The sequence below is a fragment of the Lygodium microphyllum genome, chromosome 1 (assembly GCF_053477565.2).
Source record: "Lygodium microphyllum isolate KBCC chromosome 1, Lygodium_microphyllum_v1.1.10, whole genome shotgun sequence".
Classification (NCBI taxonomy): domain Eukaryota; kingdom Viridiplantae; phylum Streptophyta; class Polypodiopsida; order Schizaeales; family Lygodiaceae; genus Lygodium; species Lygodium microphyllum.
Window position 1 is genome coordinate 18,406,211 of NC_141135.1, and position 22,083 is coordinate 18,428,293.

General features: G+C 48.1%; 1 protein-coding gene across 4 annotated transcripts in view; it reads right to left on the minus strand.

Annotated features, from left to right (window-relative positions):
• The window catches only part of LOC148040881 (uncharacterized), a 164,702-nt gene that overhangs the window by 90,876 nt on the left and 51,743 nt on the right, over positions 1-22,083 (minus strand). For 3 of the 4 annotated variants that reach the window (XM_087672836.1, XM_087672809.1, XM_087672660.1), the window contains exon 8: positions 3,617-3,775. In XM_087672836.1, the coding sequence (XP_087528962.1) occupies positions 3,617-3,775 (159 nt within the window). The remainder of the gene's footprint in view (positions 1-3,616; positions 3,776-22,083) is intronic. The other variant, XM_087672739.1, reaches the window with a different exon arrangement.

Consider the following 22,083-nt stretch of genomic DNA (forward strand, 5'->3'; position numbering starts at 1 on the left):
GACTGGCACTGGAAGTGTTTTGCATGGGAACAGGTGCAACTGCTAAAGTCAGTTGGTTCATCCCAAGAAGCAGTAGTAGGCAGGTGAAGCTAGCAGCTCATCAGCTCACTCTTCTAGCCAATTGTGTTGTCACTACTGTCAGGGCATCTTATGCATATCTAGCTAAGAAGACATTTCGAAAAAACGTTGCTCCCTGCCGTCGCATCGCGAACGCTGCCCCTGCCCCCGCCTGTACCATCGCACCATGTCCCCACTTGGGCCGCCGCAGACCGCCGCCTGCGCCCGACCTGTCGCCCTGCCTGAGCCTGACCCGCCGCCCCGCCTAAGCCCGCCTGCTGCCTACACCCGACATGCCCCCGCCCTGCGTCCACCTACGCCCGAGCTGCCCTCGACCTGCCCCCGACCTGCGCCCCCGCCTGCCCTGCTGGCTGCCCCTTCGCCTGTCCCGCTCACCCCCACTCCGCTTTCTTTACCCCTGGCTGCCCGCCCCCGCCCCGCTTATTATATCCCCCCCCCCACCCGCGCCCGCCAGGCAAGGCTCTATCATCCACCCCCGTCCTCACCCCCTCCCCCGCGCGCTGTCCCGCCTCCTCCGCCTTCAGGCCCAACCAGGCAAACACACCACCTGCATCGAAAACAACAACTCCCCTCCCGCGCACTGTCTCGCCGCCTCCGCCTTCAGGCCCAACCAGGCAAACACACCACCTGCATCGAAAACAACTTCCCCCCCCCCCTTCTCCAGTTGCTCCCTCCCTCTATAGCAACTCCCCCTTCCGATAGCACAATGGCATGATAGATAGGTTCTCAACAAGGATGCACAATGGAAACCTCTAGTTAGAGGCCGGTGCATTCTACGAGTGTCCCCCCAATCAAACAACTTGCACGTCGTCCTCTCTAAGGAACAACTCTTAGCCGTTCGGGCCACAGAGCTGGAGATTAAAGAAACAATGATATTTGGCTGGATAGTTGGACACTCCCCTTCTAAGGCCCAACTTCGGGATTAGCTTCATTCCATACTGCGCATCAGCACAACGCAGATCATGGAAGCGGTCCTAATGGGTCAAGGGATCTTCATGGTACGGCTCACCTTGGCAGACGTAGCCCGTGAGCTGGTGGCCAGTTCACCCTATGCTTCCACGAAGGGGGTCATCTACATGGTTCCCTGGTACACTGGTTTCACAATGGAGGCATTGGCACTCCACAACAGGTTCCTTAGACACCCGGTCACCCTACTCTTCCCTGCACTGGCGATAGAGTATCACCAGTTAGTGGAAGACTTTGGATGGCTCTTCGGCACTATCCTTCGCACCTCTTTTGCAGACGCAGTGACAGCCGCAAGAGTCCCAAAGATACGGGTGGCAATGAAGGAGACAAAGAATATACCACAGTTTCTAGAGATCAAAGCGGGCGATCACTCCTTCAGGCAGTAGGTTATTGTGACTGGGCAGCCAGGGCAGTGCGTGCGTTGCCAATGACTTTGGGCATAACGCAATAGAGTGCACGCGCTTGGAAGCCAAGGTGGCATCGCCGACAAGCCCACAGGTGGATGTGGATGGCTTTACACGGGTCCAAAGACAACAGAGACGGAGACAGCATGAAGGGCCGCAATCAGCCCCTCGAACAACCACGGCAGCAGGGTGTAGGAGGGCGAGCGTCGCACCCCCAGTAGAGCACCACACGGTCCCCCCCTCCTCCTCTTCCCATCCGGCAAGACCAGAGGTCTACACACCCACCCTCCACGGAGGCGTCACAAGCCACCTCAGCTGTGGGCCCACACCCCCTACCACACCCTCCCCTTCCCCCCCTTCCCACGACCCCCCCCCCCCCCCCGCCCTACCCCAGAGCCCCCCCCCTCCCCCCTCCAGAGCTACTACCCCCCCCCCACACCCGCCTTGTGCATCCGACCACGTCCCCATCGCTCCATCCTTCCCCTCCCTTGTGCATCTGGCCCCTGACAGAGGACAACAGGATGAGGGGATAGCTGTCCTCTCATGAAGGAGGATTCGGATGGTTGGCCTTCAGGGGAAGACATGGCGGCTGGATCCCTATGTCTTCTGGGAGGAGCTCAAGGAGTGACACCTCCGGATTTGGGAGGGCATGCCACTTGATGAGCTGGAGTGGGATCCGGGAGAGTGGCTATGGCCAACCACTGCGGTCCCCAAGAGGCCACCAAGGATCCTAGAGTACATAGCCAAGATTGGCAGACACGTACTGATACAGGAGGACGTGGATTGGGCACCGTCGCGTAGCAGGTACTGGGCGGAGCACAGCATCAAAGAGGCTTTCCGATAGACCTTTTGGCGCCGCCTATGGGATAGGTGAAGGCCGAGGAGGATATCGTATTTCTTATGGCTAGTGGCACATGGAGGCCGGGCGGTGGGAAGTTGGTTAGCCCAGATGCAGGAGGGTGGTTGTAAACGCTGCACACAGCAGCCCTGGAATCTCCAAAGCACTGCCTTTGGTCATGTGAGGCGGCGCAGCTCCTGTGGAGAGAAGCATGCCGCATCCTCCGCCGTATAGCACCCAGCCTTGGATGTATCTCATGGGGAGCTTTCTGCTGCCAGGTAGACAGCTAGGGCCGTCACCTTCTGTATGAGGCTAGGATGCAGGACACGATATCCATTACTGAGGCACGGTCGTGCACAGTGGTCGGTTTGGAGGCTCTATCCATCCGCCAGGTACTAGAGCTCATAGCAGACCGCTCTGAGGTATGGAAGATCATAGGGAGTCTTACTAGATGGCATATCCGGAAGGCACGATGTCAGGAGTTTTTTGGTGGAGAGAGACTTTCGGTACAGGTGACTTTAGCAGAGCTTTGGACCTCCATCATCCACTCCCTCCGCGGCCGATGGGACTAGGCGCAGGGCGAGTCTCGAGCTCCTCAGGAGCTCTGTTTTCATTTCATGCGCACTTGGGGTGGCCAAGACCTATTTTTCGCGATGCAGGCAGGCAGCCTAGATGGCGATACAGTTGATATATCTGTGAATTTGCATCAGCTCCAGCTAGTCTATTGAGCATGAGAACTTCCTTGTATTCAGGTTTTTCTGAAGTAATATAATTAGCCACACATTATCTGCCAAAAAAAAAAACACATCTTATGCATTAAAAAATGTTGATTTACATATCAAATGTCCTCTATAATTGATATGCACCTCTTCATGAAAATGTGGTTGTCAGGTTCAACATTCCCACACTTCTTAACCTTTGAGCTGCATGAGGATATAAATCTGCACATCCCCTTGAATCATTTTAAGCACTAGGGACAGCTTCTTCATGGACTATTCTACATCCATTTCACAATGAAAACTGGCCTATGCTTGGACTCAGGCCAATGGATGCATTCTAAATGCAATCTATAGTTTTCAATGTAGAACTTGGAATTTGGTCACTCTTTTAAAGTTCAATTTTGTACTCTTATCACAGCATTGGTCCCCTAACTTTTCCCCTTCTTTCAATGTATAGAAACTACGACCTTCCACAACTACACAGTGCTCATAAAATAAAGGCTCCATTAAAAACAAAAGCTTAAATTTAAGCTCCATTGTCTGTGCCATTAGTGAAACACGGCATTGTAGCCCTGGAAATAGCATGATGTACATTGGAACAAAGGTACAACCTTAATTACATTACCCAAGGCAGAGAGAGATTTGTTGATGCTGCCTGATTCTTTGAGACGTAAACCAACTGCTTCAGTCTGTTTTTGGCGCTCAGATCCAGCTAAATCAACAAGGTAGAATCGAGATACTCGTCTATTAAGGACCCCTGAATTTTGCCGCTGTGATAAGAATACACATAGAAATTATCTAAGAAAGTTGAGTATACAATGCAAGAATGCTCATTTGCAGTAATCATGCACTAAAAAACATGAAAATGGTTATACTTGGAAAACAGGGAAAGCTTTGTATTTTTGAATGTTCTTTTTCAATACATTTTCAGGAAGATACCCACAAAGAATAGATGCTGTTGCAGTGGGTCTCAATCTTCAGAATTACGAATTTACAGTAGTCCGCCTAATGTCAGTGCTGCTGCCCATTAAGAATTTTCAGTAGTCTATCAATCTTGCAGCATGGGCAGCAGCACTGGCATTAGGTACAACAGGTGACCGTAGGTCACGTGTGGTTCAAGGCACAAGGTGTGATTTGCTGTATTTAATGTTGTCCTTGCATTAAGGAATGTTGTACCTGCAATTACAGCAACTGCCCCTTCAGCCCGAGCAGTAGTACATGTATTTTCAGCAGTGAATTCACTCTCTTCTTCATCATCTATCATCCCATCTTTGTCCTCAAAGTATTAGAGGTAGCTAACGAGTAGCGCATTGGTGTATTGGATGGACATAGTAGCCATAGTTGTCTCTGTACGTTGTAAGGTACTGTTCGTACCATATGATCCATACGGTACGTATCCGTACGGATTCATACGCTTAAACGAGCCGTTTGGGCCACCACGTCTATGCGTCCCACATCCCAAGTCCCATGTTCAGCTACCTTTAATCCGATGCATTCTGCCTGTTTGCGTGGTACTTTTTGGGGGCGTAGGAAGCCTTGGATACCTCATCTCACCCCCTTTTCCAGCTATGCACTCCCCCCACCCCCCAAAAGCCCTCCTTGGATTCCATCCAGCTGGCAACCCTCTTTGACTGTTTGAACTTTGACCATTCTCTCATCTACAAAAGGTGCTCCTCTTGTCCATGCTTCCACACCAATTCAACAAGTATTTACCATTCTCATCTTCCTCTCTTGGATCTTGAATGGACTTGTGATTTGTCAATCTCATCTCCCATCCCCTCTTTCCCCCACTCTATCAAAGCATTTGCCATTCTCAAATCTCATCTCCATCCCCTCTATCCTGCACCCTATCAAAGCATTTGCCATTCTCATCTCCCATCCCCTCTCTCTCACTCTTTGCAAAGGAGACTCAAAAGAGTTCAATACAATTATAGCCACAATCCACACAGGAGCCTCTCTCACTGCCATAGTCCACACACAGACAAGGAGTACTGATCGATTGAGCCGTTCACCTTAGCTGATCCAGACATCCTAGGCCTCGACATAGACACTGACGACACCTTCATAGGCGGATACAAGGGATTATTGATCAGGCTAGAGCTAGGCCCTTGAACCAGCCTTCCTTCTTGGAATGGGTGATGATAACCTAATTTAAGAGTTAATTACAGCAATAAAGAAATGCACATAAAATGAAATGCACACTTTACCATAGCATTCTTGGACAGTAGACACCCTGTTGGCCCCAAAATTAGCGCCCCTTGCGGTATTTCTTTAGCTTTCATTCAATTGGAAGGAGTACAACTCGAGATTCTTCAATCTCCTCCTGCTAACCAATTGCTCTTGCTGTCATAGATGACCAACAAGCCTTTTGGGCCATTTGCCCCTTGATTCACCCAAGACTTCTTCTCCAACTTGACCCTTGGCTGGCCAAATGCTGCCCCAAATCAATTCGGGATGGGCTGGCTCCTGAAATCCCTTGATAATCTTCAATTATCGGCTGCTGATTTCAGTCCCTTAAGCCTTCAATCTCTGGCACAGATCCCAAGGTGGCTGCTAAACCCTAATTTCTGCTGTAAATTAGGGTTTACTGCAGAAATTATAGATCAGCCCACCAAAAATGGCTGAAATCTCCTCCAAATGGCTGAGAATTGCTGAGAATGGCTGAGCATAGGCTGAAGGAGATGAGAGAATGCTGTAGAGAAAAAAAATTCTGAGATTTGTCGCGAAGAACTGATCAAAATCAGCTACTGCCCTGTTGTACCAGCCCCAAACGGATACACCAACAACAATAGGAGCATCAGAGACTGTGATCTTCAAGAGAAAGTGCATCAGCAGCAATTGCCAGCTTCCCCAGGTCAAGAATATGCAATCTCCATCACCAAAATGGTCTCCAATGGCTGGGAAATGGCCCCAAAAGCTAGCAACAACAGTCCAATACCTCTTTTCAACAACTCCAATATGAAAAAACGAGATTTCCCTCCCCCTTCAGCCCTATTTAGCCTTTCCCCCACTTGCATGGGAAAGTTTTGCCAAGTGGCAACTTTCTTAATCCATTTTCAGCAATTTCTTGCCATTTAATTAATTCTCAGAATTAATTAAAATTCTGAAAATTAATTCAGCCCTTAATCCATGCCCATAAAATTGACCTTGCCCATCCAAAAATTAATTGGCTAGGCCATTTGCAACCCAAAGTGGTCCCATGCATTAATTGACCCTTGGACAAGCATTAATCCATTAATTAATACGTAGTCCCTAGTGTCACCACTGACACTTTAATGGCCAATTAATGGTCCTAGGGGCAAACTGACACTAAAATTCACTTAGAATCTAACAAGTGTAACTTGTTACAACTTTTGCCTTCGACACCCATCTTTTTCCTAGGATCCTTCGGCCTTCAACTGTGAAAAAAGTAGCTTGCACCTCACATGTGCAACACATTGCATCTTTGAATTGCACATTTGATTAGTCCTTTAATCAAATGTCAATTAAGCATAAGGAAAGCATCAAATTTTCACGTCCTCGTGACAGACCACCCCCTTGAAATCCTTGCAATCGTCCTCGATTGCACTGTAATGTGTCAAAGCAAACAATATTGCACTGGAATTTCACAGGGCGTCATAGTCAACACAACATTGGCCACTGTTGGCTAACTATCTCATATGCCCACCATTTGCTGAAAATTTCCAGCCAGCATAAACATAGCATAGTGCTGACTACACGACTATAGTAAGGCATAAACCGAGCCGAAACCATGGCTGAATTGTCAATGGCCTTCAGTACACATGCTGTTGTCCATAGAACCAGCTAAATACTACTAAAACTAATGATCATACATTGAAAAATAGCACTCAGTAATCAGTCTCTCATGATCATAACTTGATGCAATGTACAGTTTCAGAGCTTTAGTGAAAACCATACCCATTTACATACATACCACAGTGACTAGTACACTGAATAGTGACCTCATGGCAGACATACTGTCAGCACAGTACCTTGGATGCATGCTGAATACATCCAAGATCCACTATACACGAGAACAGTCCATTCCTGGAGGAGTGGAAGTGCTGCCTCCCCCTTGAGTATCAGATGGTACTCTAGACCCTTGCCCTGCTGAATCTGAAAGAGCCCAATCCAAAGTCGGCTTTAACTGAAAGGCATCAAGGTAAAGCTGCAACAACTGAGAATGGTCTGCCAAGTCATCCTCTTCCATCCATTTAGCATCCATTGGTGAACAATTGTGAAACTTCACCCAATAGCTTATGGAAGCTTTACCTTTAACATTTCCTCTTTATGTGCCAAAATCTGCTCAGATACCAATATCTTATTCAGCTCCTCTTCATTGGACTGAATTTCAGCAAATACATCCTTAGGCACATCGCCATAAAAAGGCCTCAACAAGCTCACATGAAAGGCATAGTGTATCCACTAGTGTGGAAGCAATTTCAGCCGATATACCACATCGCTGATCCTCTCTAACACCTGGAAAGGTCCATAGTTCCTCATTCTGAACTGCAGATACATTCTCGTTTGCCCTTTCATCTTTTTCAGCCTTGACTTTTCAAAATGCAGCAATACATAATCACCCTTTGAGAAACACAACGCACATCCATGGTGATCAGCTGCTCCCTTTTACGTTCCTTAAGTTCTCTGAAGAAACGCATACTTTATCCTTACATAAGCTGTAATAAACTATGGCATCTTTTGCCTGCCATGCTTCACTTGCTAACATACAATGCATGTCCAATCTTTCATCACATGCAACTGAGTGTGATATTCCATACATCACTGATTCTCTCATGTGCTATCATCGTTACCAGCTGTTGATTAGGACAGTTCCTAGAAATGTGTCCCTCCTATTCACATATGTAACATTTATTAGCAGCCCTCAATTCCCTATGCGCTGCCACACTTTTCGATGGTCTTTGCTGCTGTTTTTGCCTCTTTTCAGCCTGATTTTCAGATCTGCCATTTCTCTCAGCCTTCATTTCCTTGACATTGGACTCATCACGGTCTTGAAAGCCGGCATCTTTTCCACACAGTAATGTATCAGCTGTAGTAACAGTTTCTATAAGCTGAGACATGCTTGAAACAATGGATTTAATGAAAAAATCCCTAATTCCTTTAGGCAAACCACATACATACTTCTCCACCTGCTCATGAAGGGGAACTGACCGATAAGAAGTGATGGGCAGCAATGTATCCCAAAACTTCTTATTGTATTGCTCTAAATTCTTACATTCCTTTGCATCAAGCTTGTTCCAAGCTGTCATGATGTCCACCTCAAAGGTACTAGTCAACCAATTCGATGCAAACATTCGCTTAAATTGTACCCATGTTGACGGTGCTCTACCTTGCATCAAGAGCATGGACCGCCACTGCAATGCATTTCCCTTCAAGAAAGTGTCCACCTTTCAAATCTTAGACAACTACAATCTAGTGTATCATAGTAGCATCATGCATGTGGATGCAATGATAGTAGACATCTGATACAAAAAAGAGAGGGACCTATGAATCTATGATGAGGCATCACTATCATTATCATCATCATCATCATCATCAAAACCATCTAAGTGCTCATCAAGAGAGTTTGAAGATGACTCGGCATCGGATGATGAGACACACTCATACTCATTCCCACTGATAAGGTTACCATCATCATGAAATGATGGCTCCCTAGGTGGCGACTGTGTAGGTAAGGGGGAGATGTCATCATGAGACACAGGAAGTGACCTACTAGAGCCCGAGCTTACATATGTCTGCAAGCCACTCGAAACGCCCCTCCTCAATGTTGGAGGACGTCGAATGACCTTGCTCCTGCTACCACCTATTTGAACTCCTCGCCCACGAGCACCCTGGCTGCCAGTGTCACAATTGTCTGTTGCTATAAGCTCTCTATAGAGCTCTGAAAAAATCATCTCCTCCTCCTCACCCACCTCCTGATGTACACTCGGAAGAGTGTCACCCATCAACTTGAATGTATAAACAATCACCTACACGATGCAGTGATACACGTAAGATTGTAAATGCTAAAGTCTAAAATGTAAAGTATAAACTTCAAAGTTTAAAATAACAAATTTTAAATTTTATGGTTAAGTGTTTAAACTTTACCTGCTTCGGACTACCCATGCTCATCATAGACTTCATCATAGCCCTCATCATGCGTAAGTTAGAGCGGCAATAGACTAGCCGCTTTAACTGTTGTGTGCTAAGCCGATTGCAAATCTTTGTGTCAATGAGAGAATAGGCACTCCAGTTTCTCTCACATGCACCCGAAGGGTAATCCTGGGCAAGGACCCTCATGGATAAGGGCTGAAGGGTCTCCAATGAGTATTCAAAGTTTTCCACCAAAATAAAGGCTTCACAAGTGACTCTCTCCTGCAACGAGTGGGAGAAGCATAAGCCACATGCCCTCTCTAATCTACGTAGCATCCTAGCTCCTCCAACACTGCATTGTGGTCATCCACAGGGACGACACGAGTCAAATAAGCAAGCTGGTCCAAACAGAACTCTCTATTATCCATGACCATTGGTGACTTGTAAGCCGCTTGTACCAATGAGGCAAAACCATGGATGGGCTTATACATCCATGCCCATCTCCTCTCTACTATCTCCAAAACATGTGCATGCTGTGTATCTGTGATCACTGTACAAGCACGTGCATCCACCAATGCCACTAAAGAAGTGAACGAGAAGGCCCATGGTAAAACCGTCACAATCACTCGTACGTAACACCCTATAAAAGGGAGTCACGACAATGACAACGGCACGGACTTTTTGCCAAAACTGCTCATTAAGGCATGACCCCTACATGACTTTGACCTCCTCTCATCCCACTCATTCCATAGAGTGGACACCATTGTCTTGGACTGCACCTCATAAAGGCGCTCCACTTGAGCTTCCCAATGTCCTCCATGAGCAAGTCGAAACAATGACTTGCATATGGAGTCCACACAATCCTAGGAAACACAGCCTCAAGCAAATGGCCCATGCGCCGAAAATTCGATGCATTGTCAATAACAACTTGCACCACATTCGAGGGGCCCCACCTGCAACCACAATTTACAAATTACAAGTACACTAACAATACTTGAAGGTTAGAGAGAGAAAGAGAGAGTTGAGCCTTTCAAGTTTCAACTTTCAAGATTCAAGAATGAAGAGAGATGGAGGTTGGCGCTCCAAGGGAAAGAGAGAATCAAGATAGATATTAGAGAGAAATTAGAATAGGGAGATAGATGGTTATGCATAAATCAATTATCATAATAAAAGAAAGTGAAACAAATTTAAAAGGCAATGTATACCTCAATGATAGCTTGTCAAATGTGGCAGTAGATGAATACACCCGTCGTTTTGCTCCCCCTCTTGCCAGTATCTACGGCCCGCAAAAAATAAGTACCAAGTGGACATGAGACAAATATGTTGATGATTCTCTGTTTCTTACGATCACTCCATCCATCGGTGAGAATGGAGCAACCATATTTTATCCATGTGGCCCAAATAGGATCAAGGGCTCTATCAATCCTCTCCTCTTCATCAATCTTTTTCGTCCTCATATCATTGTATGTGACACCGGTCCATCCTTCACACGGACCCACATTGGCAATGGCTTTTACCATCTTCTTCCATTGCTCCTCCTTTAGAACATTGAATGCAAGATTACACTTAATCATCGTGTCTGCAATTTCAATGTCCACAAGTCGTTGCCTTTCTCTAAGAAAGGCAACCGATCCACGCACATGACTGGGAGCTTGAGAGAGAGGATTGTCTCTCCGACACCACATGAGCCTCCACTCTTTGTCTTTTATCGGAGCTGGATACAAATGTGGAGCCCCCACAACTAATGGTAGAAGTCTCTCCCGCATGGGTTGAAGATATGCCAACATTCGATGCTTCCTCTCGTTAGTAGGCATAGGAGTTGCTACAGATAAGCCACTTCCTTCTCCTCTTGTGGAACCCCCTCTCATCTTGGCGAGAATCTCCTCCGTCATGTTTTTGAGGAATCTTGCATGGAGCAACTTGCCCCCCGTCTTGGAAAGATGTTGGAGAAGCCGAGTTGCACCACTTATATAGGGCTTCCTGCAATACTTCTATGTCCAATGGTGACTCCGTACGTCGTACTACATCATTAGCGATCGGGGTGTCCAATTCATATCTAGTTTTTGGAAGAACCTTTTTTTTGGCAAATAAATTGTCGCTATTTATATTACTTTAGAAAAAACCCCTGAATATAAAGAAATGCTCATGCTCAACAAACTAGCTGGAGCTGATGCAGAGTCACACATATATCAAGTATACAAGCCTCTCAAGGAGGTCTAGGGGGGATGGGGGACAAGAAGCCATGGAGGGTGGTGTATCGCCATCTAGGGCTGCCTACCTACATCATGAAGAACAGGTCGTGGCTGCCCCACGTGCGCAAGAAGTGAAAACGGAGCTCCTAACGAGCACGAGACTCGCCCTAAACCTATTCCCACCGGCCACAAAGGGAGTGGATGATGGAAGTCCAAAGCTCAGCCAAAATCGCCTGTATTGAAAGGCTCTCCCTGCCAAAAATCTCCTGACAGCGTGCCTTCCAAATGTGCCATCCAGTAAGACTCCCTACAATCTCCCATACCTTAGAGTGCTCTACTATGGCTCCACTACCTGGCGGCTAGGTAAAGCTTCCAGGCGGACCACTACACAAGACCCAGCCTCAATGATGAGGATCGTGTCCTGCATCGCGGCCTCATACAGAAGGTGACGGCCCTGGCTGACTGCCTGCTAGCAAAAAGCTCCCCACAAGATACATCCAATGCTGGGTGCCACATGGCGGAAAATGCGGCATACTCCTCTCCACACGAGCTAGGCCATCTCGCACGACCAAAGGCAGTGCTTTAGTGTGTCCAAAGGCTGTTCTAGGCAACATTTACACCCTCCATCCTGCTGCATCTGGGCCAGCCAACTCCCCACCGCCAGTCCTCCATGTGCCAAAAGCCATAGGAAATACGATACCCTTCTTGGCCTCCAGCGGTCCCATAGACGGCGCCGGAAAGTCCGATGGAAGGCAGCCGTTTGGAAAAGCCTTTGCAACCTCCTTGGAGTCCAAGTTAAGTTATCCATAGCCAATCATCCAGAAACTGATGTTCAAAGAGAAAGGGTAAATCAAGTCTTGAAACAATATCTCCGCTGGACCATCAACTACCATCAAATTGATTGATTTGACCTCTTACCTCTTACAAAGTTTGCTTATAATGATAGTATCCATGCATCTACCAAGCAAACCCTTTCTATGCAAACTACGGCCAGCATCCAATCAAGTAAAGAACCCTACAATCCGAGATAAAACTCAAGACCTAGCAGACATACACCAAGAACTCAAGCAACAACTCCAAAAGGCTCAGAATCAATACAAGCACTATGCGGACCAGCATCATCTCCAACATCTAGCATACAAAGTCAATGACAAAGTATAATTACTCAATCATAACCTCGAAACAACAAGGTCCTCCACCAAGCTAGACCACCAAAGATTTGGGCCCTTCACTATAATGGTCTAGATCAACCTAGACTCCAACTCCCCAGCACCATGAAGATCCACCTAGTCTTCCATGTTGCCTTGCTCAAGCCATACCAAAGCTCACCATTGAGGGGGGAGAGATCTAATCCCCCATGACCTATCCATATTGAAAATCATGAAAAATTTAAGATCGAGAATGTCTTAGACTCTAGGATCTCCTAAGGTGGATTGCAATACCTTGTTCACTAGAAAGGATATGACATCAATGATTGCACTTGGAAACATGCAAAATATCTCCAAAGAGCACCTCTTAAAGTTAAAGAATTTTACAAGAGGAATCCAACGAAACTTGGACCAAACCACCAAGCTGCTCCTCATGCAACCTATCACTAGAGGGGGGGGGGATGTCACGGATATGCCATGATCAAGTGTACGGATTAATTCTTTCTCATGCCATATGAATCCACACCCTATGCCAATGGACCCTTAACAAGACATCCTCAAGCCAACCCATGCGAACCCACCCTTGCCATCATAGAACCTTTTGGAAGATATGCCATGTCATCATCTATATCATCGACGATGTCATTGTAGAACCTCCTAAAAAATTTGCCAAGAGGCAACCATACAGGCTAGGCAGCAAAGCTGGGAGAAGGAGAGAGCACTCTGATAGGACCATCCAACCACGCAGAGATTATTACAGGAGGCACCCAAGGATCCCACCCTCCACGCATAGGAGGTGCGCACGTGAGCAGCCATTGCTGGCCTAGAGGACAGGCCTAGAGGTCGGGCTCCTGAGAGAGGGCAACACGATAAGGAAATAGTTGTCCTTTCATGGAAGAGGATCCAGGTGATTGGCCTTCAGGGGAAGACATGGAGGCTATGGACCCTTTTGTCTTTTGTTAGGAGCTCAGGGAGTGGCGCCTCTGGATCTGAGAGGGCAGGTCACTTGATGAGCTAGAGTGGGATCTGGGAAAGTGGATATGGCCGGCCACTGCGCTCACCAAGAAGCCACCAAGGTTCCAAGAGTATACCGCCAGGATTGGCAAACACGTACTGATGCAAGAGTATATGGAGGCCGTCACCTAGGAGGCACTGGGCGGGACACAACATCACGGAACCTTTCCAACGGACCTTCTGGTGCCGCCTATGGGATAGCTGGAGGCCAAGGAGGGTATCGTATTTTTTATGGTTGGTGGCACATGGAGGCTTGGTGGTGGAAAGCTAGCTTGCACAGATGCAAAATGAGGGAGGTTGTAAGCCCTATACACAACAGCCTCTAGAAACCCCAAAGTATTGCATTTGATCGTGTAAGGCGGCACAGCTTGTGTGGAGAGGAGCATGCCACATCCTTCGTCGTATAGCACCCAGCCTTGGATGTATCTCATGGGAAGCTTTCTGCTGACAAGCGGTCAGCCAGGGCCATCACCTTCTGTATGAAGCCGGGATACAAGATACAATATTCATTATCGAGGCAGAATCGTGCGCACTGGTCAGTTTAGATGCTTTACCCATCCGCCAGGTAAGTACTGGAGCCCACAACAGACCGCTCTGAGATATGGAAGATCAAAGGGAGTCTTATTGGTTTGTATATCTGGAAGGCACGGTGTCAGGAGGCTTTCAGCGTAGAGAGACTTTCAGCACAGGCATCCTTAGCAGAGCTCTCAACCTCCATCATCGACTCTCTCCGCAACTGATGGGATCAGGTGTAGGGCGAGTCCAAGGCTCGTCAAGAGCTCCAATGTCATTTCATACGCACTTGGGGTGGCCAAGACCTGTTTTTTGTGATGCACGCAGGCAGTCTCAAATGGCGATACACCCCCCCTCCATGGCTTCTTGCCCCCATCCCCCCAAACCGCCACCGTAACAGACTTGTATACATGATGTATTTGTGACTTTTATCAGCTCCAACTAGTTTGTTGAGCATGAGCACTCCGTTGTAATCAGTGTCTTTTTAGTAATATAATCAGCCACATTTTACTTTCAAAAAAAAAAGTAACTTCGAGTTCTAGTTCTAGTTCTTATCTAGTCAAAGTATCTAGTCTTGTCTAGTCTTCCACTATATTCTTGTTGGCTTATTATCTTGTAATCTTGTTGTACAATATCTTGTCTAGTACTGCCTTGTATCTTGTTCATCCTCATGTTTCATATGAAGAATTTCTTGGTCGGCAGAGGTTACTGGGACCTATGCATTGGTGATGAAGCTGAACCTGAATTGCCTGAATGGTCGACACATGATCAAAGAAGAGCTCATAAACAGTGGACACAGAGAGCGTGCAAAGTGCTACATTGGTTTTCCTTATGTATATCTGACGCTATAGCAATACAAATCACTAGATGTGATTCCCCGAAAGATGCCTGGGGCATACTCATGAAGAATTATGGGAATGTAACACATGCCAGAGGCAGAGATTACTAGGGTATGGTAGGAGGGGAGCAAGAGGCATGGGAGGTCTTCCTCCTTGCAGTAGGAGCACATGATACTTGGTGGGACCCAACTTTTCACAAGAGGGAGAGGTCGCTTGAGTTCTCTTGGGGATACAGGTGGCTTGGTGGAGCTCTTTTGGAGCGGCTGAACCGGTTCTATGTGGGAGAGTGGGGGTGCTCTAGAGGAGGCTAGGTATAGCAGTTGGCTGGCACCACTTTCTCTGATCACTGCCCGGTTCTCCTCATGCTTGATGCTCCGCTTCAGCCCTTGACATGTGATCCTGTCGGATCCTTGACTCAATCTACAGGAGGGAGAAGGTAAGGAGGCAGATTGAGCAGCTCTAGACTAGGGAGTGGGCCACGGGGGGCTGGATTGTAGAGGAGGTTGCAGAGGTCTTAGCCGAGTCGACTAGGATCTGCCAAGAGGCAGCCATACAAGCCAGGCAAGAGTATTGGGAGGAGGAGACAGCACTCCAGCGAGACCTAGCAGCCACTCAAAGACTACTCCAAGAGGCACAAGGGGATCCCACTCTCCACACGCAGGAGGTGCGCGCACAGGCAGCCCTCACCGATCTTGAGGACAAGCGCTCTGAGTTCTTCTTCCATACCTTAACAACCTTTTGGATGCGGAAGGGGGACACGATGTGCAAGGAGTTTTTTCACGTGCATCAGCCTCACACCTCAGGAGATCAGATTCGCTACCTCCATGAACAGTACGGGAGAATTCGCTCTAGCCCAGATGAGGTGATGAAGATTGCCACTGACTTCTAAAGACAACTTTTTCAGCAGGAGGCAGTCTTAGCCAAAGTACAGCGTTGTAGAGAGCAGGTCTAGGATTGCATTATGTCCCTTGTCACTGAGGAGATGGGACGCTCCCTCTAGACCCCTTCACAGAGAAGGAGCTAGCTGAGGCCTTCCATGCACAGGATGGGCAAAAATGCCTCGAAGAGGATGGTCTTTTTAAGGCCTTCTTCACAATCTACTAGGAGGTGGTGAAGGACCCTCTACTACTGGCCTTTCAAGAGATTTTCAGCTCAGGACGGATACTAGGCAATTTATCGACAGGTCTTCTCACTCTCCTCTCCAAAGGGGGAGACCAGTTGGAGCTGTCCCAGTGGAGACCGATCACTTTATTGTCAGTGGCCTATAAGGCACTGGCCAAAATGATTGGTAGCCAACTCCATCCCATGCTCCAGACATCATTCATGACACCTAGACAGGTTTTGTCCATGATAGGAGCATCCTAGACAATGTCTTTAATTTCTTCGACGCGACCCAGTGGGCTTAGCACAGTGGTCAAGGATTGGCAGTAGTCTTGGATTTTGAGAAGGCCTATGACAGGGTTGACTGGGACTTCCTAGAGGGCACCATGGCAAGGTTAAGGCATGGATCAATGGGGTTTGTGCACTTAACAAATCAGCCACTAGTAGGGTTCTCATTGGTGGCAGGAGAGGGGAGGAGTTTCGGCTAGAGAGATTTGTTCAGCAAGGCTGCCCTCTTGCCCTGTATCTTTTCTTACTCTTTGCGAAGGCGATGTCCTACTTCCTCTGCTCACATGTGAGCAGGCTACCTGGCCTTCGACTTTCGGTGAGGGAGGAGACTGAGCTACTGGACTCAGAGTATGCAAATGATATGGCTCTTTGTGTAGAGGATGATGAGCTAATCTTGGAGAGAGTGAGACTAGCTTTGGAGGTATTATGCACTGCACCTGGAGCGAAAATAAACTAGTGAAAGTCGGTTGGTTTTCTTACAAATCCAAACTCTTGCACGGAGTGGGGTGTGCACTGGGGATTGAGATGGGTGAGTAGGGGACAAACCGTCTGATATCTAGGGTTCCAGGTGCGACTCGACATCACTCCTGCCCAACAATTTCTTCCAGTTCTGGACTCTATAAGGCGGAAGCTAACCTACTCGAGCACAGTCCGAAGCAGGCCAAGCCCTAGTGGTTAACCAGGTCCTCCTAGCAATGGCTTGATATACCGCCTCTTGTTGGTGCTTCTCGTCTTGCGTGGTTCAGCTTCGCCGCCTAGTGCGGAATTTTCTTTCGGCTAGCTCAAACGGTTTCACGGATTCCCTAGCCAAGGTGGCATGGGCGACCATCATCCGGCACTGGTCTGAGGAAGGGCTTGGGATCATCGACCCAAAGTTCCAAAGCCTGGCCCTTTTGAGCAAGCTAGTGGTCCATGGTCTCACAGGGTGGGCGAGCTTGGAAAGTCCTTCTACAAGAGGGTCTCCAAGAGTGCAAACCAAGGCTTGGAGGTGAATGGAGACCATCCTTCAGATGGATCTTCACGACTGCCTAGATCACGCGACCCAAATCATCCTTCCTCCGCAGCTTACTTCGAGTGTGGCAAGGCCTTCGCAAGGCCCTAGTTCAGAGGCCCCTAGGATGTCAGGAGGAGATAGACCACCAACCAACAGTCTGGAATCCCCATCCGAGATCGGAACACGATACGAATTGGTGACAAATTGGTGAGCACCCCACATCCAATGGGCTGGCTGGGAGACTGGCCCTGCTCATACTATCAGGATGTGGCAGGATATGTACAAGATGGCAGATCAGGAGGTGTTGCAGTGGGCATCAGGTGTTGAGAAACCCTTCACCCACAGTTTGCGTTTTTGCGTTTTTGCGTTTTGCGTTAGGGTTTGCAACCCCAAAAGGGGCGCCATCCTAGACTGACTATGTCTATTTATAGGCCACTCTCTCATTCATTCCTCACGGCTGATCCATTCAGTCCGTCACCTCTTCTCTCCAGCCTCTCCACTACCCTCACACCCCTTCAAGAGGACATTGCAGTTCGTGGTTGACCTCATCATCTTCCTTGTGCTACGGCACCCTTGTTCCCTTGTATCACATTTACTCCATGATTCGGAACTTCATCATTCCATTCATCAAAGTTTCTTCTCTCTTCTCTTCTCTTCTCCATGTTTGCCGAGTTCACTCCATATTCCTCCCTGCCAACCCTACTGTCTCGCTGGTACGTCATCTTTTGACATGGTATCAGAGCAGGTTCTGCTCACCTAGCAGCGAAGATCCTTCACTCCAGTGAAGGCAAAGACCGGTGGCGGGTTCGGCATCCACTTCTCTTCTTCTTCTGTTGCATCAAAATCTCGTTTTTGCAGATTTCAAGTATTTTCAGCTTGCTGCCCACACCCCTTTCGTGGAGGACATCGCAGTCTTAGCTGTCCCTTGCTGTTATGTACAGTCTGGCGCCTGTTTTCAGCCTTTCACCCGCAATTTGCAGCTGTTTACAACAGAACGACTGTTGCTGATCACTCTCCATTCAAAAAACAATCTCGTTTTTGCAAATTTCAGGTATTTCAGCTTGTTGCCCACACCCCAAACACGAAGCACATCGTAGCCCAAGCTGGCCATTGCTGTCTACAACAGTCTGGCACCTATTTCCAACCTATCACACACTGTTCGGAGCTGATTTCAGCATGTTGACTGCTGCTGCTGTTTTTTTCCTACGTTTTTCGTCTTTCTCTCTCCTGCAACTATCCTACCTGCGGTTTTAGTCTTTCTCTCACCTGCTGCCTACGTTTTTAGTCTTTCTCTCTCTTGCAGGCTGTGGTACCTACGTTTTTAGTCTTTCTCTCTCCTACAGGCTGTCCTGCCCGCGTTTTTAGTCTTTCTCTCTCCTCACCTGCGTTTTTCTATTGGTTGCAACCTCTTATTGCTGGTCGCATCCTCCTCCCACAGGCAGCTCACTTCTAGCCCTTCCACTGCCCTTCCACCCCTTGAGGTAGACATTGCGGTTCGTGTTTCACACTGCCCTTACACCCTTTGAGGCGGACATTGCGGTTCGTGGTTCGTGGTTCATGGTGGCTGACCTCTTCCTTCTTCAGCAAGGCACATTGGTATCCATGGCTTCTTTACTAACAGATGACCAAACTATTGGGTGCTCCTACTGTGGCATCACCGGACACACCACCAATGCTTGCCGCCTTCGACCTTTGCTCCCCAGCCCCCGGAGTATATGCGTCTTTCACCAGGTACTCCTTGTGCCACCTCTCCTTTCTGGGCCACAGAGATCGTTCTGCATCGGCTATCAAAGTACTATGTTCAAGGCACTAAGACACATCCGATGCGCACTAAGTCCTTTCGAGCACATGGAGGATCGATTCGCACTACAACCTCCTAGAGATCGTCGCAATGCCAGCGGCAATCTTCTCCCACTTATTTTCACATACAATGGCTTCCACGACCTACGGATCTGCAGTCTGCTCCATCGAGAGACAGTTATTGTTTGATACCGTCTCCTCGTTAGTCTGCTCCTTCGAGAAACAGTGGCTGCTCGACTCCTTCCTCTTCTTCAACTACCCAATCTGCTCCACTAAGAGACAGTGACTGTTACCCACCTCTTGCTCATTCTGAGCCCCATCCTTCCCCACCCTCGACTACTCAGGTTCGAGAGGCTACCTCTGGGAGCTCTTCCACATCCTAGATACCTTGTTCAGCACGACCGGCGGCACTTCCTTCGTCATCAGACATTTCGAAGTCTATGATCCATGAGTTTTTCGATTCCCTATCTACTTTGGAGGGGGATTCAAAGGGGAATGCTATTTCTTTTCCCTTAGAGGGGGCATCTACTTCTTCGACTTCAGTAGGGGCCCCTCCACCTTCCACCTCAGAGAGGGAACCTACTCCACACGCAGTTCTTCACCCATCTTCTACTTTCTTGGGGTAGCTGTCTTCGACCAATCATCTCTTCTACTGATACCCAAGATCTTCAGGTACCACCTAGATCGAGACCTCAGAGGTTCAGCCGCAACTTGGTGACGAGGCCTTCGTATTCCTTCCAGCATGGATGCACGGAGCTAGTGGCTTCTCTCCCGAGGTTGAGTTTCGGGTTCTCCAATTCACTCTGTCTACTGTCTTTACTACAAGTTATCTTTCAGGTGGAAATCTTGGATCTTAGGGATCCTCTACCTCCTATGCATTGCATGATTTCATCATCTTTATACTAGGGCGCTTGGGCAAGTAAACAATTTCCCGACGAGGGACACTGTCCAAGTGGCACCTGCTGCATGAGCATTCTTCAGCATGTAGCATTGCATCTCCACCTCACTCTTCTCTTGTTCCCCTTTTTACGCCTGAGAGGGGGTGTTGAGAAACCCTTCACCCACAGTTTGCGTTTTGCATTTAGGGTTTGCAGCCCCAAAAAGGGGCACCATCCTAGACTGACTATGCCTATTTATAGGCCACTCTCTCATTCATTCCTCACGGCTGATCCATTCAGTCCGTCACCTCTTCTCTCCAGCCTCTCCACTACCCTCACACCCCTTCAAGAGGACATTGCGGTCTATGGTTCGTGGCTGTCTTCATCATCTTCCTTGTGCTACTACACCCTTGTTCCCTTGTATCACATTGACTCCATGATTCGGAACTTTATCATTCCATTCATCAAAGTTTCTTCTCTCTTCTCTTCTCTTCTCCATGTTTGCCAAGTTCACTCCATGTTCCTCCCCACCAACCCTACTGTCTCGCTGGTACGTCACCTTTTGACATTAGGTTGTGAGCAAGGAGTTGAGATCAGGAGGGAGATTGACTCAACAATTCCTCAAGAGTGGCTAGACCCCCCGATCCCAAAGCCGGTGAGGTGTGGGCTGCTAGATTCTCACCAATAGGTATCCCCTTAAAGGTGGTGGGTAGAGTGGGCGTTGCCCCCTACATGACCAAGGGCAGCACGATTGGGGGGGGAGTTTTGGTTCTTGACCAAGGGCAGCACGATGAGAAGATTGTTGTCCTTCCTGAGAGGAGGATTCGTGTGGTTGGACTCCAAGGGAAGACCTGGCGAATAGACCCTTATGTGCCCTGGGAGAAGTTTCAGGAGTGGTGCCTTTGGATATGGGAGAGCACGCCACTTGATGAGCTTGAGTGGGACCCTAGAGAGTGACTATGGCCGGCCACTGCGGTCGCCAAGAAGCCACTGAGGTTCTTGGAGTACACAGCCAAGATTGGTAGACATGTAATGATACAAGAGAACATGGATTGGGCACCTTTGCGTAGCAGATACTGGGTGGAGCACAGCATTACGGATGCCTTCCGTCGGACTTTCTGGTGTCGCCTGTGGGACGGCTATGTTAAAATATTAAGGATGCATGTTAAGGAGGATCACTAATGAGCAAATAGACAATCATAATGAGGCATAAGCATTGACAAAGAAAAACAATTGATATTATCCAAGCATAATGCAAGTACAACTGAATGATAATGATTGATGAAATGAGTGTGGGGATAAGTGTCTTTTATAGGCATACAGTAGGTGGTATTGGTAGGTGAGGAAAGGTGGAAAGTGACTGTGGTATTCACCAACTATGGTTTTAATAAGCCATGCATACATGACCTAGTCTAAGGCTTTATTTGCAATGTGTTTCTTTGCCTTGTTTGTTCCTTACAAAGAGGCTATGGTGGATGTGATTGCACATTTCTCAACAAGCTAGAGGCAAAGGAGAGTGTCGTATTTCCTTTGGCTTTTGGCACATGGGGGTCTGGCTGTTGGGAGTTGATTAGCTCAGATGCAGCAAGTTGCCCACAACAGCACTTGGAAACTCCAAAGCACTACCTTTAGTCTTGCAAGGCAACACAGCTTGTGTGGAGAGGAGTCTACCATATTCTCTGCCGTGTGGCACCCAGCCTTGGCTGTATCTCGTGGGGGGCTTTTTGCTGACAGGCAGTCAGCCAGGGCCGTCATCTTTTGTATGAGACTGGGATACAGGGCACGATTTTTCTCATCGAGGCTGGGTCTTGTGTAGTGGTCGGCTTGGAGGCTTTACCCAACCACCAAGTATTGCATCCCACAACAAAGCGCTCAGAGATATGGGAGATCATAGGGAATCATATAGGATGGCACATTTGGAAGGCACACTGTTAGGTGGTTTTTGGTGGGGAGTGGCTTTTAGTATATGCGACTTTTGCAGAGCTTTGGACCTCCATCATCCACTCCCTCCGCGGCCATTTGGACCAGCTGCAGGGCGAGTCTCGAGCTCATCAGGAGCTCCGTCTTCACTTTCTGCTCACTTGGGGCGGCCATGACCTGTTCTTCACGATGCAGGCGGGCAGCCCCAGATGGCGATACACCCCCCCTCCATGGCTTCTTGCCCCCAGACCGCCTTGAGGGGCTTGTATACATGATGAATTTGTGATCTGCATCAGCT